The sequence below is a fragment of the Grampus griseus genome (assembly GCF_964374135.1).
Source record: "Grampus griseus genome assembly, chromosome: 1".
Taxonomy (NCBI): domain Eukaryota; kingdom Metazoa; phylum Chordata; class Mammalia; order Artiodactyla; family Delphinidae; genus Grampus; species Grampus griseus.
In genome coordinates, this window is record NC_139017.1 from 49,503,114 (window position 1) to 49,520,225 (window position 17,112).

Genomic DNA, 17,112 nt, shown 5'->3' on the forward strand with positions numbered 1-17,112 from the left:
TCAAAAGATAGGGCTTTGAATCTCATCTGGCCGTTGTACTAATGGTGAGACCTTAATGAAGCCTCTTAAGCAATACTCACCTGTAAAATGAGCCTCATATTCCTTACTCAACAGAGTTGTTAACAAACCTTCTCTCTCTCTCTGGGCGCCTGCAGAGAGTGAACTCTATAACAGAGAACCTTGACCATGACCAGTAGAGGGGAGATCTCAAATGCAAATCCTACCTCACCTTTCCTGCCTTTTGCCTCGCCTCCCATTCTAAGGCTCCTGAATCTCGATGAACATCCACCACTAATAGGTTTGATTACAGCCAAATTATGTAGATCAGCCCCACTGAGGGGCAAATAATTCCTAGAAAAGAACCCCAGCTCAGAAAAGAACCCTAGTTCCCAGGCTCCACTGCTTCCCTTCACCACCCCCAAATGTTGGTGTGGCTGATTCCACTCTTTCCAACTCACACACCTGGATGAGGAAAAGGCTTTTTTTTTTTTTTTTTTAACAGTTTCTCCTTAAATTCTATTGCATTAATTTTTAACCTTGTAGTTCTTCTTCAAAACCTTATTCACGCTCCAGTTTTCCAGGTAACAAAATGGGACAGAGAGTTGAAGTGTCTTCAGTTAGCAGTGGTTGAGACTGGATAACCAATCACAGGCGTTGTTCCCAGCACAATGCTCGGTAGTTGACCAACCACCTTTCTTCTCTGCTACCTATTCAGGCTCTTCTTGGGAAATCACATTTCCTTAGCATTCCAAGATAAATGAAACCAGCAAAGGAGGCAGGTGCAGACAAAAGTGTTGGGGGGGAGGGTTGTTTTTGGTTTTTTTGAGAGAGTTAAGTATGGGGTTTTCTTCATTAGATGATTACTAAGAATAACCCCCTCCTCAGCTCTGTTCTCTGTTAATGGATTAGCTACTTGACCAAGCCATTCAGCTCCCTTAATTATCATTTTTTAAAATTGTGCACTCCCTTAATTATTAATAGAGGTTAGTCAATTCACAGCTTCTATGACACACACATAAGTTCATGTTCCAAAGAATAAAGAATATGTTTCCAGAAACATCTGCCTCTTTACAGCATGATAATTAAAGGCATGGATTTTAGAGTGAGTCCTAAGTTAGAATCCAAGCCCTACCACTTCCTAGCTGCATGACATAAGGCAAATTACTTAAGTCTTAGGACTTTCAGTTTCCTTACTGGTAAAACCAGAATAATAGTAACTATCTTATGGAGCTGTTTGAGGGTTAAATAAGATTTTATCCTGGGCTTCCCTGGTGGCGCAGTGGTTGGGAGTCCGCCTGCCGATGCAGGGGACGCGGGTTCGTGCCCCGGTCCGGGAAGATCCCACATGCCGCGGAGCGGCTGGGCCCGTGAGCCATGGCCGCTGACCCTGTGCGTCCGGAGCCTGTGCTCCGCAACGGGAGAGGCCATGACAGTGAGAGGCCCGCGTACCGCAAAAAAAAAAAAAAAAAAAAAAAAAAAAAGATTTTATCCTAAGCACTTAGGATAACACTGGTATACAGTAAGCACTCAATAAATGTAGCTGTTGCTGCTCCTGGAAGCTGGAAACCGAGGGTACCCTGAGTGTGTGTACACATACACAGAGATGTATATATATGCAGGTATAATGGAAACCTTGGGAATCTAAGCTAAGGATAGATCTGGATAGCTGGAGAGGACAGATCTAGGAATTTCAAGGAAATGTCAGTTTATTGGATCTTTGAGGACCATAAAAGTGAAGAGTTAGAGAGAAAGCTGAAGATGCCAATCCCTGTGTTAGCTCTAGAAGCATCAAAATGTAGGATGAATGCCACCCAGGTCCCAAGCCTGCCCAGGCCAAACCTATTAGGAACCCCATTCCCACTGGAGGGTAAGGTCTAGAATTGCTCTTCTGGCCCTAACCCTGGATTCTGGGCGAGGGCAGGGGTTCCTACACCCACTGAGCCACATGTCTTTCCCTCAGCCTGTGTTTATGTGAGACTGTGTTTCCACCTGATTTGCAATCCACTGGTACCAAAGCCTTGCCCTGAGTTCCATTCTGCTTGCCTGGGCTCTGATATAAGCCCTTCTCCTGAGGATTAGGTTTTGTTCCCTCTATCCTCACACATGACTGTAGGTTTTGTTCCCTCTATCCTCACACATGACTGATCCATATCTGAAACTGTAACCTTGCTATCCACCCAACTTCAAAAACTACCTCTCATGGGACACCCACTCCTACCCCAGATCGGGCCCTTCAGAGATAGTAGCTAATTTGGATGAGGACCAAGATTGACAGTTCCCCAGGGACACTGAGATTTGGCCTGGGAACACCCTCCCTCTGACTCCAATTCCCAATAGATCTGCCCTGGGGCTAGGTTAGTATCCTGAACTTGGGTCCCACCTCTTATAGATTTTTTTTGTTTTTCTATGTTACCACCTGTCAGATGCCAAAAACCTAGTACTTCTTATGCTGGAGTCTATACAGGCTAATAAGAATACCTTTGAATGCCAGGTAAATAAATTAAAATTTTTCAGCCTCTTTGTAATGTTAACCTGTGCATTTGATCTAAGAAATCTTATTCTCCCGTGGTTCCAACTACCCGTTATGTCTCAGACCCTCAACTTCATGAAACCTCATCTGCACGTTTAACAGATACTTCAAATTAAACATATCCAAACTTTGTTCATCATCTTCTCTTTTCCCACCTCAACTCTTGCTTATAAACCAGTCTCCCTAGCTCTTTTGCCAGTATACTCACTGTCCTATCATCGTAGATAGAACTCATAGCTTTGATCATCTCCTCTTTGTCTCTAACCATATTCAGTGGCCACTAATTCTAAATCTGTCTCAAATTTGACCCTTCTCTTTTCCCATGGTCACTCCTAGTGGGAATAAATCAAGTTTCTATTCCTTCTACCAGGAAGTGATTATGAAACACTTACTGTATGTTAGAAATTGTATTAAGTGCCATGGAGTATCTTAATAAATTCTCTCCAAAAATCCTGTAAAGTTGGTATTATCATTACACCCAATTTACAGATGAAGAAACTGATCCTCAGAAACTGTATGTATCTTGCCAAACACCTCAGGGTTAGCAAGTGACAGATTTGAACCCAGGTTGACTGGCCCCAAAGCTCTTACTATCACTTTATACAAGTCCTCATTACATTTTTGGTTTTATAATAGCCTCTTCAGTGGTCTCCCTACTTCCAGCCCGATGTACTCTCCACATTTTTTCTATCTAGAATATTCTTTTTTTAAAAGACTGATCGAATCATGTCAGGCTATAAGGCCTCCAATGACTTCCCATTCCTTTAGGATAAAACCCAAATGCCTTGACACGGCATGTAAGGTCTTCTCCATGATTTGGGCCCATGCAAGTTCCAGGCATACTAAGATGTTTTCCATTCTTTGACTATAAATATGTTATTCTCCCATCCTGGGGAAACATCAGGGCATGTAACTGAGGAGTTTCTGGGAGGTAGACTGAAAGAAGCACTGAGTGTGTGTCATGCACACACATGAACAAACACGTGCTGGCACAATGGGAAGGCTGGGAGTCTGAGTCCAGGCCGGGGTGACACCATAAGGGACTTGTGTTTTTAAGCTCTTATAAGAGCTTTTACAGGAGTATGGAAAGAATCCATGTTTCATCCTACAAAATAAATCAAGTATCCCCAAAAACTGGAAAGAGTAAAGTAAGTGAAGTATGTCCTATATCATACTATATAGAATACATCTGTAAAAATTAGGACTCCTGACTGAAAGAAGACATATTGAAGATTGAAGATCACAGGTGGTTTTCTACATTTGCAGAGGAGGGAATCATCATTCTTAGAGACCATTCCTTCTGTTTCTATTGTTCCCCTGATCCTCAGGAAAACCACCCTTGGCTATCTAATACAAATTCATTCAAAAATATGTTTTAAAATACAATGTTACATTCTGGGAACACAGATTTTAAAGACCAGTCTCTGAGCTTGAGAAATTCAATATAAACTTGGTTTCTAACTCTAAGGTCCCTGAGGGCAAGGACCAGGATTTGTTGATTCTGTACCCTCAGTATACAGCAAGCTCTATTTTATGGAATGAATATGTGGAATGAACAAATGAACAAGTGAATCGGAAGGGCCTTTCTTAGCAGGTGGTCCTCAGTGCAGAGAATGGATTCTGGTCAATAACTAGGAAAGCTGCCTAAAAGTAGAGTGATGAGTGACAGCTCAGAGCATCAGCTCCCATCTCAGCTAGTCACCAGGGGTACCAAGTCACCAGGCCAGGGAGGATCAGCTCCAAGTGCAGACAATGCCTCACTGCATGTGGCAAAATAAGTTCCTGCCCCAATTCTCATGTAAAGAAAAGGATTCTATACATGACGAATTGTGTTCTTGCAAGGATAACAGAAGCAGTATCTACAGAAATGCCGTTCTTATTTTAGTACTTTCATTTTTTTCAAAGCAAGTTCCTTTTCCCCACTAGTTGTAAGCTATTCCTGCCAGCATCTTTGAGAGGCAGATCTATAAGCACAGCCCCATTTTAGAGAAACAAAGATTGCTGCTAAAGATCATGGAAAATTATCATCACCACAGACAGGCATCTTTAGAAATTTTGTATCAAGCTCACCCATCCCTTAACTCTTGAACTCCCAGAAGTGGGATTTGACCTCAGAATTGCCCATTCACCAGCATATCTTGGCTTTCAGACTCCTAAGTTTTTTCTTCATTCAGTATGACAATACACATCTTCCTCTTCCTGCCTTTAACTTAGATCTTTAAGAAATTCATCTTTCTGTCCTCACATTTTTAACATACTGTCCCAATTTCCTAGGACATTGTTTTAGGAACAATTAATGGGCAGGTTTTCTAAGTGTAAGAGATGGATAAGGAGTGTCCGAGCATCTCCACTAGGTTTGGTCCATGGCGTGTCCATCTCTTAGTAGCAATGTCAGCATGGGAAGCGAAGCATTTTGGGAAATGATGACCCACAGGCTCAATTTTTAAAGACAAAACACAGCTTGAACCTTTTTTCCCCCAGAAGTAGAAACCATTCATCTTCTTGATATAGTTGGGTTAAATAATAAAATAAAAAAGCCTTTACCGGGCTTCCCTGGTGGCGCAGTGGTTGGGAGTCTGCCTGCTGATGCAGGGGATGTGGGTTCGTGCCCCGGTCCGGGAAGATCCCACATGCTGCGGAGCGGCTGGGCCCATGAGCCATGGCCGCTGGGCCTGCGCGTCCGGAGGCTGTGCTCCGCAACGGGAGAGGCCACAACAGTGAGAGGCCCGCGTACCGCAAAAAAAAAAAAAAAAAAGCCTTTACCAAGAAGAGTAGACATTTCCTTGCTGTTTGCCTATTTTCTAAGCCTAGTTCTCCAGCTTGCCTATTAGTCCTGCAAGTTACTCAATTTCCTTTCAATAAATGTCTTTCCTGCTTAAATTGGACAGAATCAGTTTCTCTTGTTTGCTACCATAGTACCTAATGGCGTGATCCATTTTAGGGTTAGGGTGACCAGATGTACTATTTTGAGATAATAAAAAATACGACAACATTCTTGCATGTTTTCTCCCCAAGACTCCTAAAGGGCATCAGTATCTCCCCCCCCTTCCCATGGGGCTAAAGTAGACACTGGTGCTGCCCTCGCCCAGGTGGGCATTGCTCATGGCCTAGTTATTATTCGCTGCCAATAACTCTAGCACTTGTGCACACCGAGCTTGCCATTCATTAAACATATGTTCTGTGTGTCCCATGGAGCCATGCTTTCCCATTCTCTGCCACCACTGTGCAGATGAAAGCAAGAAGCATATCTCCTTTCTGTCTGATTGCCTCGTCTTCCAGAGATCTGAAATGAGCTCGTGGGTAATGTCTAGCTGGCCCACATGCTGTTCCAATACGACTAAAGCAGTACTAAAAGAGGTCAGTCTCTACCCTGCAGGGCCAAGGTGCTTTGGAAGCTGTCCTGATTCATTCAGGTGGGTCAGACTTCTAGGATGGATCAGCCATTTGGACAGAGAAAGCTCCTGTATGAAAGCTCTTCTCCACTTTTATCAACTTGTTACCTGTATTTCCAGTTTAGATCTCTCACCCAAGCTCCAGACCCAAATATATAACTTCATTCTCCATCTGGATGTTATACAAGCACCCCAAACTCATCATTCTATAGATGGAGATGCTAACTGCTCCCTTCTTTTAGTAACAGAACTTCCCAGGTTTTAATCTGGCCAGCCACATACTACATTTCCTAGCCTCCCTTGCAGCTAATTGTGGCCATGGGACTAGATTCAGGACAAAGGTATGTGAGGAGAAGTGATGCGTGTTATTTCCATGCCACCTCTCTAAAAATAAACTACTTGCCCTGACCCTCTGCTTTCCTTGCTTCTGCTTGCTGAAGAGTAACTATCACTGGAGCAGTCTTGGGAGCCACATGTTGGGAATGGTAGACTCAGTCCCACTAGATCTCTACTGTTACGGGAGAGAGAAAAAAAAGAACAATTTTGTATGAGTTACTACATTTTAGGGTCTTTTTGTTATAGCATCTTAGGCTATACTCTAACTAATCTAATGAAAAAAACTGAACCTGTCTCTCCCTCCCTTACACGTTTCTCCTCCTATATTAGTTCATGTCCACAAATGGCATCCCCAGCAGACCCAAGCCAGGTACCTGGAGGCATCTTTGATACTCCTGTCTTTCAGCCTCCACATCCAACCAACCCAGGACTATGGACTACTTCCTCCATCTCTGGTCACTCTGTCCATTTCTGTCATCTCCACTGCACCACAAGACTTCAGGATCTCATCATATCTTGCCTCTCTTTCTGTAAGCATCTTCTAGCTGGTTTTTGCTGCAAGTCTGCCTATGTCTAATCTACCCTTCACACTGAGGTGCAAATGATATTTCGAAAATGCACATCTGATCACAGCACTCCTTTACTCTCACCCTTTTAAAGACTCCCTCTAGGCATTCAGAGGTACAAGGGCTCATTTCAGATGGGGCCACTCTCTTCCATTTCTCCCACACCACTAAATTCTCCAGCTATACTAAAATATTTGTACTTTTTGAAAAACATCATGTCCTCTTTTGATTGTTGGCTTTTGCACATGCCGTTTCCTCTGTAAATTTCCCTTCTCTCCGTCCCACTCTTTCTCTAGTAACTCCTACCTATCTTTCCGGACTTCCTCAGCTAGCACTTCCTGTAGATGCTTCTTCTTGCTCTTATTGCAGTCATATTACCCTAGAGAATCACATCACCTTGCCCGAGAAGTTCCTATTTAGTCATCTGTCTCTGCCATTAATAACAAGCTCTCTCCTTCAGGCTTTTAAAAAGTCTGCTACGTAGTAGGTACTCAACCCATTTGTTGAATGATTTAACTCAGTTGATAGATTGTATTATTTGTTCCCAGTTAGTTTTCCCTCCTCACTCTTAGATTGTTCCCTGGAGGTAGAGTACACTTACTACTCCAATGACTAGAAGCTTGGCCATGTGACATGCTTTGGTCAATGGAATATGAGTACATGTACCATAAGACTTGTCCAAGCAGAAGCTTAAAAGGCATTTGTGTGGTTTGGCTCTGTGCCCTCCCCCTACCCACCTTGAGTCCTCCACCATGAGAACAGCATGCCTAGATAGTGGCTGCTCCTTCATCCTGGGCCTTGGACTAAGAAGACATTTGGAACTGAGCCAAGTCCACCAATTGGCTACAGTTGACCTGTAACTGACTGCAGCTCTCATAGAACACGAGCGACTAAATGTTTGGTGTTGTGAGCTGTTGAGATTATGGGGTTGCTTGTTGCTGCATCAAAATGCTGACTAATATTCCTATTTGAGGTTCATAATAAGTATTGAGAGCTTACTATTTGCCAAATATTGTGCTACGAGTTGTACATAATCTCATTTTAATTATCACAACAACCCTATAAGGTAAGTTAGCTTCCCCACTTTAAAGAAAATAAGGTAAACTATTAGGTTAGTATTCAAATCCAGGTCAGTTTGAGCCTCATCCCTCTCCCCCAACAGCCCCCTGACAAGCCAAGGGCAAAGGAGGAGTAACGATGCAGGATCCCAGTTGAATGTGAAGGTTCTACTCCTATTTTAGAGAACCACGTCCTGCAGGGCTCTAGCTGCTGTAGGAGAACAGGGAAGCATCATGTTCTTCTGAGTTCTTCCTTGTTTCGTGGCCCATAAAGAACTCTAGTTATCCAAAATGCCTTCTTTCATTCTCAGGAAGCCAAAAGCCATCTTGAAGACCAAGATTTTAAGCGTACATATGCCACAGTGACATCCTGTGTAGCTCCTGGGTGCACAGTACCAGCCCCTAGTCCCAGAGGGGCTCTGACATGCCAGCAGTCTCTGCTGTCACAGGGTCACATCCACTGCTCTCCTGTGCCTCACTAGAGCACTCCTCATTCACTCTTTTCCTGTAGATCTTAGGATTTAATTAGAAATACTAAATGCTATTCTTCATCACTTCTCCCTGTAATATTTCCCTGAGTTCTATGAACTCTGAGCCTCACTACCCAATGCCCCATAATAGATACCATGTATGTTCCCTTAAATCAGGAGTTCCAGTTTTACCCACCTTAACCAGAAAATAATGTTTCTCTTGGATTCAGGCATTTGAAACAACCAAGTCATATGTAAGTCAGTGACACTATTTCTTATGATAATCAATAAGATACCATAGACTTAGACAAGTAATTTACTCCCTTTTATGTATAGGTAGGTAATATCAGCCTCACTTACTTAGAAGGAACAAAAGGGATAATGTCCATGAAAGCCATTTAACACATAGAAAAGCATTACAGTATCTAAATAAGCAAGAGGAACAGTCAGATCATACCTTTCTTTATATTCCTGATTGGCGGTAAGTTGATATAAGAGCTAAAATAGTTGGAAGGGGTGAAGAGGTGAGTGTGTCCTGGAACAAGAAGTTGAGACTAGAAGGGACATTCTAGGGCCATGTTGGCTAGAGTAGGATTCATCTCATCTGGCCCAAAGCACTTGCCTTGCTTCAGCAGTCCCCCATATGACTACATTTAATTGTTCAGAGTGGACCCTATCCTGTCCACCAAGCACGCAGTGCTACTCCACTTGTTCCTCTGAAAATGGTAACAAGAGCTCTCCCTTCCCAGCTGCCATTTTTCATTCCAATCATTAGTGGTCAGGGAAAGGCTGAAGACAAATGGGGCTCCCTCCATGGCTCCTCACTAAGGATCTATTGCTTTGTAAGTTTGATTTCCAACTCATCAAAATTAAATGGAGAAAAGTTCAGAACCATAGAATCTTAGAGCTGAAAGTGACCTAAGATGTGACCTCATTCAAAAGATTATAATACATGCAACCCCATGTTCACTGCAGCTTTATTTACAATAGACAAGATATGGAAACAACCTAAGTGTCCGTCGCTTCATGAATGGATAAAGAAGGTGCCATGTATATTTTTTATATGTGTGTATATATATATATAATTTATATTTATATACATGTACACACAATGGAATATTATTCAGTCATAAAAAAGAATAAAATCTTGCCATTTGTGACAACATGGATGGACCCTGAGGTCATTATGTTAAGTGAAATAAGTCAGAAAGACAAATACTGTATGATCTCACTTATACATGTAAACTTTAAAAAGAAAAAACAAAAAAATGAGCTCATAGATACAGAGAACAGATTGGTGGTTGCCAGAGGTGGTGGGTGCGTGAAGGGGGTCAAAGTCTACAAGCTTCCAGTTATAAAATAAATAAGTCCTGAGGATATAATGCACAGCATGATGGCTATAGTTAATAATACTGTGTTGACTATTTGAAAGTGGCTAACAGAATAAATGTTGAAAGTTATCACAAGAAAAAAATTTGTAACTATATATGGTGATGGATGTTAACTAGACTTACTGTTGTGATCATTTCATAATATATACAAACATGAACTCATGTTGTACACCTGAAACTAATGTTACATGTCAATTATATCTCAATGAAAAAATAAAATTACATGCCAAAAAGAAAAAAACTGATCATAAGACCCAGATCCCATGGATATACAGTTAATTTGTGAAGAAGATGGGACTGGAACCCAATCCTCAAATCCCAGGTCAGGGTTCTTTCCACTAACCAAGTCCTGGTACTAATGCTACTAATGCTGTACTAAGCACTAGGTACTTGAACTAAGACCACAGCATGGTACTAGCATAGTGTTGCACTAGGACTACTAGAACTAATACCCAAATCTGTATAAACTAGCCATTCAGCAGAATCATGACTCTAAAGAGTAATGGGGATACTGAAACAACCCCCCTCTCCTAGTCTAGAGAGAAGCACCCAGGCTGAGCATGGTGGGACATGGAGAGGGCTGTGACAAGATGCTGGAAGAAGATGCTCCAGTATGAAAAAGGTCTCTTCCATGGAGGAAAGTAGAACAGAGGAGGGAGAAAAATTGAAAAGTATACAGGATCGGAAAGGAGATAATGGAAATTAAGGTGTCAGGAATCTCTGAAAGCAACTCTTCCTTCCCCAGGGCTAATTACACTTTAACCCTCCATACCCAAGCCCATCCTCTCATGGTCACCACGCATCTACCTGAATGCAAACCAAACCAGCCACCGTGTCTGGATACCTCCCTGCCTGCTGCAGGCTGGGTTAGAAGCCACCATGAGGCACCCACAACAGTTAGTGCAGATCTCTATCATGGCCTTTGTACAGGGTATTCCATAATTGTGTGATCACTGTTCCATCACTGGAGTCTCCACCATCAAACTGTAAGCTCCTTGAAGGCGGGGCTGTCTTATTAACCCCAGCACAATGCCTGGATGTGAAAGTAACTCAGCAGCTGACTGTGCGTGAATAAATGTATTAACTCAGCCATCACCTCTTTGGGAGTTTGTTTCCGAGCTGCTCCACTCCCACCCCAGGTTTCAGGCACGTATATGCCTCATCCGTGCTCTCGTAGCACCTGTGCAGCTCTCATGGCTCTTATCATAGGACCTCTTACCTCCATATCAAAATTACCTGAAAACTCATTTGACTCACTGACTAGACTGACAACTCTTTGAGGGCAAGGACTGTGTCTTTTCTCTCTCTATTCTCAGCACCTATCATAATACTTAGAAACCATAGGAATTCAATACAGACCTGGAGAAAGATGAATAAATGAATGAATACAACCAAAAGGGTACCAAAAGAAATGCTAATAGAACAAGCACTCTTCGTCACAGAGAGACCCAAAAGAGTCTCCAGGAAGACGAACTGCCTGCTCCCAGAGTGTCGCCACAGCTCTGGCGTTTCTTGCAGCCTCTGCTGCCAGGAAGGGCTGAAACGCCATCCATATTCAAGAACAAAGACAGAGTGAACCCTCCTCAAGTCCTATTGCTAGATGGTACCTGTTGCTAAAAGAGCAGCTGGTAAGCATTTTGTTTCGTGCAAAACGACAAGGACAACAACAAAACAATTTATTACAGGAAGCAGCATCACAATGACAATGAGAAATCATGAGGCTAAATATACAGCAGAAAAAAAATACAGAATTTTTGTAATGAAAGACGAGGAAGGAGCTGTTAGAGTCTGAGGAAAAAATCCTGAAGGGTTGATTAGAAATTGCTCAGCCTGCATGAAAAGAGAGAAACTAAGGGCGGGGGGGAGGGGAGGAGAGGAAGAGATAAAGAGAGAAGAGAGAGAAAGGGAAGGAGAGGGAGAATGAATGTGGTTTTTTTCCTGGCTCTCTGACTCATTTTTAATCTGTCCTTTCCTTTCTCCCTCCCCTTCCACCACCCACTCAAGAGAGGATTCATTGATTGGGCTGGACTGAAATGTCTTACCTTTGCTCTGTGAACAATGAGTCTGAATCCATCTCATCCTTGCTGCTCCTCTCTCTTCCCTCCCTCCCTCTCCCCAGACGCCATTGTTAGCTGCTTCACTTTGCTGAGGCTGAGGCTTGTCCACAGTGGGATGCGGGGGGGAAGGGGAAACTGGGACCAGGGGATGCCAGTGGGATCTCCGGAGCCAGGCTTACTTGCAGAGGCTGGAAGTCCCAGCCCTCTGACAGCTGGGATGGCCCTGATAACTAACCTGTTGCCTGCTTCCAGGCAGGAGCAACCTCTCCAGGTACGGATGGGAGAAAGCACAGACCAGATGAAGCAGCACCTTCCCTCAAGACAAAAACAACCCCCCCCCCACACACACACCCCCCACAAAGCTCAGAGAGGGAGCTCAGGAGAGTGCAAACAGGACTGGCCCGGGGTCTGCGAGGACTGGGTCTAGCGCCCGCTCCAACACACACTTGCTGTGTGCACGTTGCCTCTCTGGGCCTCCATTTGTATAAACTGAGAGGACTGAATTAGATGGTCCCAGGGACCATTTCATGAAAAGCTGTCAGCCATCTAGCAAGGGCTATATGTTCCCCTTCTGCCCCATGCCCTGCAAATCCCTAGAGAGCTCTTTTTGGGTATACCCCAGGTTGTCTGGAAGAGCGCCTCTGACTTGGGGACCCCTCCCCAGATGCCTAGCGGACTTCAGGGAGGCGGTGATAAAGGTTCGAGGCCAAAGTTCCCCTCAAATATGATAACTGAGAAGTAGAGGCAAATTAAGGACGTTCAGAATCAGTGAGGGTGGAAGTAGAAGGCACTGGGAGGCCAGGGGAGTGGGGAGACGTGGATCAGGCAATCCCTGAAATTAGAGATGATTCATATTTGAATAATGTGGGAGGGATGAACTCACAGCAGCCAAGAGAAGAGGCTAACTCTGCTGAGGGACCCCTCCCCAAACCTAAGCCCCACAGGGGGCAAAAGCCAGTGTTAGGGACCCTTCATTAGGAATAGAAAGAAAAACTGAAGCAATCTATAATCTTATTCTGAAGCTAAGTGACATAGTGGTTTTGTCTTTCTTCTTAAATTTATTTTACCCTCTTTCAGTCACTTGCCTTAGATATTTTTATCTTGTTCCTCTTTTCCTACTGACTTGATTTTTCCCAGTCTTCAGTGCTCCCAGAGGGGACACAACTTTGTTCTTGGTGCTATTTTCCATTTTCTCTCCTGCCCTTCACTACCCCATCTTGTCTTCACCACTTTTCTGCTCCCTTGTTCCTCTCCTCCATCACTCGGTTCCACCTTGCTTTGAGTTGTTGCCTCAGACCCAGTCCAGACTACCCAAGCCTTCCTAACCCCTCCACCTCCACCCAAGGCAGGGCTGCTCTGTGAATCTCTCAGGGCTGCCCATTCAGCCTGGCCACCTATCTCTCAACCTCACAGATCATCCTGTGGGAACATGTGTTAGGAACCAGAGCCGTTCCAGACCCCAGGAGGGTGGGGAGAAAGTTCACCAAAAGGGAGGGGGAAACACAGTGGTCTCAGCTAGAGAAAGTGACTCTAATGCTAAGGGAAGGCCCTACCTTCTGAATGTCTCTGCAAATTATCTTTATTAGGGGGTGTTCCCACCTGTTTATGGGGGGAAGAAGGCTCTTCTCTTCTATGGGACCACTCCCCAAATGGTACCAAATGCGAGTGGGGCCCTCAACTCCACAACCAATCAAGCCTCCATCCCCGTGTCCTTCCTCATCCCCGCTCCCCTGCACACCTGGGAGCCACTAAAGAATGCCCCTGGGGCTCCCGGCTTCTCTAGGGAAGGAATTAAGAAGACACTCCTTTACTTCCAACCCCCAGAAAACCAGTTCTCTTAATTAATCAGTTTCCTCCGAGCTTTCATTTTTTTTTTCCCAACCAGGCTTTTCCCAGGACTCACAGCATTACAAAGTCAAGATAAGACCGAGGAAGAACCGTTGTATGAAAGGAGAAATGAACACTGGAAAGAACAATCTCATATCTCGAATGAGTCAAAACACCTGCATCTCGATCCAGCTCACTTGATACGGGGTTTCTCCCCGCCTCCCCCATCATTCTAACACACACACACACACACACCCCTCCCCCCACTTACCACCAGCCTGCTAAGCAGCTTTAAGCACAATGGGGGGTAACTGGGGGTGCGGTGGGTGGGCTAGGGTTAGAACTGTACCAGTACCGGAATACATATAAAGTTATCCGTCTCGGTAGAAAACGCCTCTTACCTGTTAGCCAGAAGAGAGCAACCCACGCCAGCACGACCCTGTCCATTTTCCCCAACTTCCCATCCAGATTAAGGAGTGAGGGAAGTGGGAAGCGACAGAGACGGGAGGATCGAGGTAACCGAGTGGCGGAGGCGACGGCGGGCGCGAGCGGGCCCCCGGCGTCCCTGGGCGCCGCCGCCCGGGCCGCGCAGGCGGGGCCCCGGGCTGACCGCGCCGCCGGCGGCAAGCGCGCTGCCGCGGGCTCCCGGGGTCCGCGCGGCGCTCGGCTGCGCCTTCCCCGCGGGCTGGCGCACCCGCACGCCCAGGCAGCTCGGCCCACCGAGCGCCTTCCGGCCACAGAGCGCGCCGCGCGGGGGAGCTCAGCCGCCGGCTCCTGGCCCCGCCGCCAGCCGCCCCGGGGCTACCAAAGTTTCTCGGTCACGTGCACGCCCCTGCGGGCCGCAGGTCAGCGCTGAGTGACAAAGTACAGGGGGGAGAGGGGGCGCGGGGGAGGCGGCAGGGCGGGCTGCGCGGAGCCGGGAGCGATCAGCGCGGCTGCTCCCAGCGAAGCCAGCGTTCGGAACCCGAGCCAGAAGCGGGGTTGGGGACTCGAGGAGGGGGAGTCTGGGTACGCACGTGGCCAGGGACATTCTGAACTGGGACAGAGGGACCTGCGGGGACTTGGCATAACTTGTTGGCAAGGGTGTGCTCTTTCACTGACCCCCCTGCCCTGCCCCTCCGTTCGGTTCCCTTTTTGACAGTGCAAGGAACCGAGGGGCTCAGCAGAATTGGAAAAGGTAGGCGGGAATCCCTCGTTGAAACTTTCTCCTGTTAAAACATTATGAGGTTAAAGCATTATGAGATAAGGGCATGCAGCTCTTTAACAGAAAATATGTAAAACCAGAATGAAATGAACAATTATACGGCTCACATTTGTACAACATTTAATCGCTTCTCGGCCTTTTGGCTAAAATCAGGCGCATTTGTACAACAGTTTGCAGGGCGCATTAACATGGATTACTCCGTTTCTTAAAAGGATCTTGTGTGTGTAGGAAAGGATTCTAAATGTATGTGTTTCGAGACAACCGAGAAATGTGTATGTTAACGAACATATTAAGCATCTACTAGGTGCTAAGAACCAAGGCTACAAAGATGAGGAAGACAGACTTCCTGCCATAAAGGGGCCTCATCTTGGGGCCCGGAGAGGGAGGTAGATCAGCACATTGAACACAAAACACATACTGGTAGTAAAACAGAGCAAATGCTATGATGGAGATCTGGAGAAAGGGCCCTCAGAACATGAAGGAAGGAGCAGTTTAGTGGGGAGTGGGGGAGAGTGGGCAACACCACAGTAAAGAAGGGGTAACATCCCAATTGGTATTTGCAGAATGGGCAAGATTTGTGCTATTGAGGGATGGGGGGTGGAAAGGGGACAGGTCAGGGGGAATTCTGGGCAGAGGAAAGAAAGGAGACAAGGCAGAAAGGTAGAAAATTCCTCTGAAAACAGAGTGGTTCTAGGCTTGAGGAGAGTTCCTGGAGAGAGACTCTAGGTGCTTAGGAATGAATGAATGTATATGTGAAACGGAGATGAGATGTGAACATCAGAAATGGTGAGAATTGACTCTGGTCTTTCATGGCTGCCTGACATCGTAATTCCCTTCTTATTTTCGAGGAATCCCAGCTATGGAAGCCAAAAAATCTAGAGCAGTCTCCCCAACTGGGGACCCTCTCACTCAGAGCTTTTTGAACCTGGAGCACATGAGGCAAGAAGCAGAGTCAGCGGAGAATCAGTTTTGCTGCTGAGGTGGGCAGCTGGCGTCCAGTGTTCACAGGCCAGCCATGGCAGAGGTCAGGCCATCAGACTACTGTGATGTGCGGTTTTTGGCTGTGCTCCTAGTTGTGTAGCCTCTCTGGGTTCCAGCTCACTTTCTACACCTGGCTCTTCAGACTTCCTGGCAATTCTGTGAGCCACCCCATATCCTCTTGTAAATTCTCTCTTTGCTTATTTTGACCAGAGATGATTTCTGAAGCTTGCAATTAAGAACCCTGACTAATATGCTGTGTGAGAGAAATTTGGAGGATTATTTTCTTTCATATACAAAAGAAGGAAGGAAGGAGGGAAGGAAGGAAGGAAGGGAGGGAGGAAGGAAGAAAGGAAGGAAGGAAGGAAGGAAGGGGAAAATCGAAATAAAGGAGATACCTAACATTTGTGGGTTTCCTATTAGGTTCTAGACGCAGTCCTAGATGTTTCACAAGCTCTCTCGGTTAATCCTAATGAGGAAACTCAGGCCCAGAGAATTTAATCATCTTAAGATCAGGTAGCTAGCAGGTGGCAAAGGTAGGATTTGAACTGAGATCTTGTGGCTCAAAGCATATTCCCTTTGCACTATAAAACTGACATCTAAAAAAAAAAAAAAAACTGACATCTAGACCAGAGGGTTGATATGATGATGTATTTGTATCATCTACAAATTATTTACACACATTTACTGTGTGTGTGTGTATATGCATATGTGCCCATGAACACACAGCATAAGAGTTTGAATAGTGTTTAGTATTTAAGCATACATAACGATGGTATTTTATGCAAAACTTGGACATTAGAGTTGAGAAATTGGAAATGAGGGATGGACTAAGCTAAGGGAACCTGGATGTGCATGGAAAGTGGAAAGGGAGAGCCCACAGAAGTGAGCTTTGAATGTGTGCTTGGTGTTTGTTTGTCAGCAAGGAGTCAGGGCACTTGGGGAAGAGTTTGTGCCAGAGTGGATCATAGAATGCAGGGGCCTGGTCCACCATCCAGGGAATGTATTTTCTGTGTAGCACACTGCATGTCTATCTTCTAGCTAGAGAGATACGGTTGATCAGCATCTTCCTGAGGGGGTGGAGCCTGGGCCATCCCTAAGGAGATGCTAAACTGGACTAAATCATGGTGTGTACCCCTCCCTAATGCATGTTATTACCAAGGTGATGGAGGGTTAAGAGGAACTTTAAGGGTACACCTGATGATTCAAAACATGCAGCCTAAAGGATGGAGGTAGGAGGAGGGTGGGACAATGGTATTATTTTGCTGTATTGGTGGAGGTAGCAGGATATGACATCAGAACC

At 45.3% G+C, this 17,112-nt stretch overlaps 1 protein-coding gene across 2 annotated transcripts in view; it reads right to left on the bottom strand.

The window, feature by feature from the left end:
• Nucleotides 1-14,089, bottom strand: part of ILDR2 (immunoglobulin like domain containing receptor 2) — a gene marked incomplete at its 5' end in the record, with an annotated part of 58,636 nt that extends 44,547 nt beyond the window's left edge. The window contains one exon of one of the 2 annotated variants that reach the window (XM_082656899.1): nt 14,029-14,089. In XM_082656899.1, the coding sequence (XP_082513025.1) occupies nt 14,029-14,074 (46 nt within the window). The remainder of the gene's footprint in view (nt 1-14,028) is intronic. The other variant, XM_082656898.1, reaches the window with a different exon arrangement.
• Between the last annotated feature and the right edge of the window lie 3,023 nt (nt 14,090-17,112).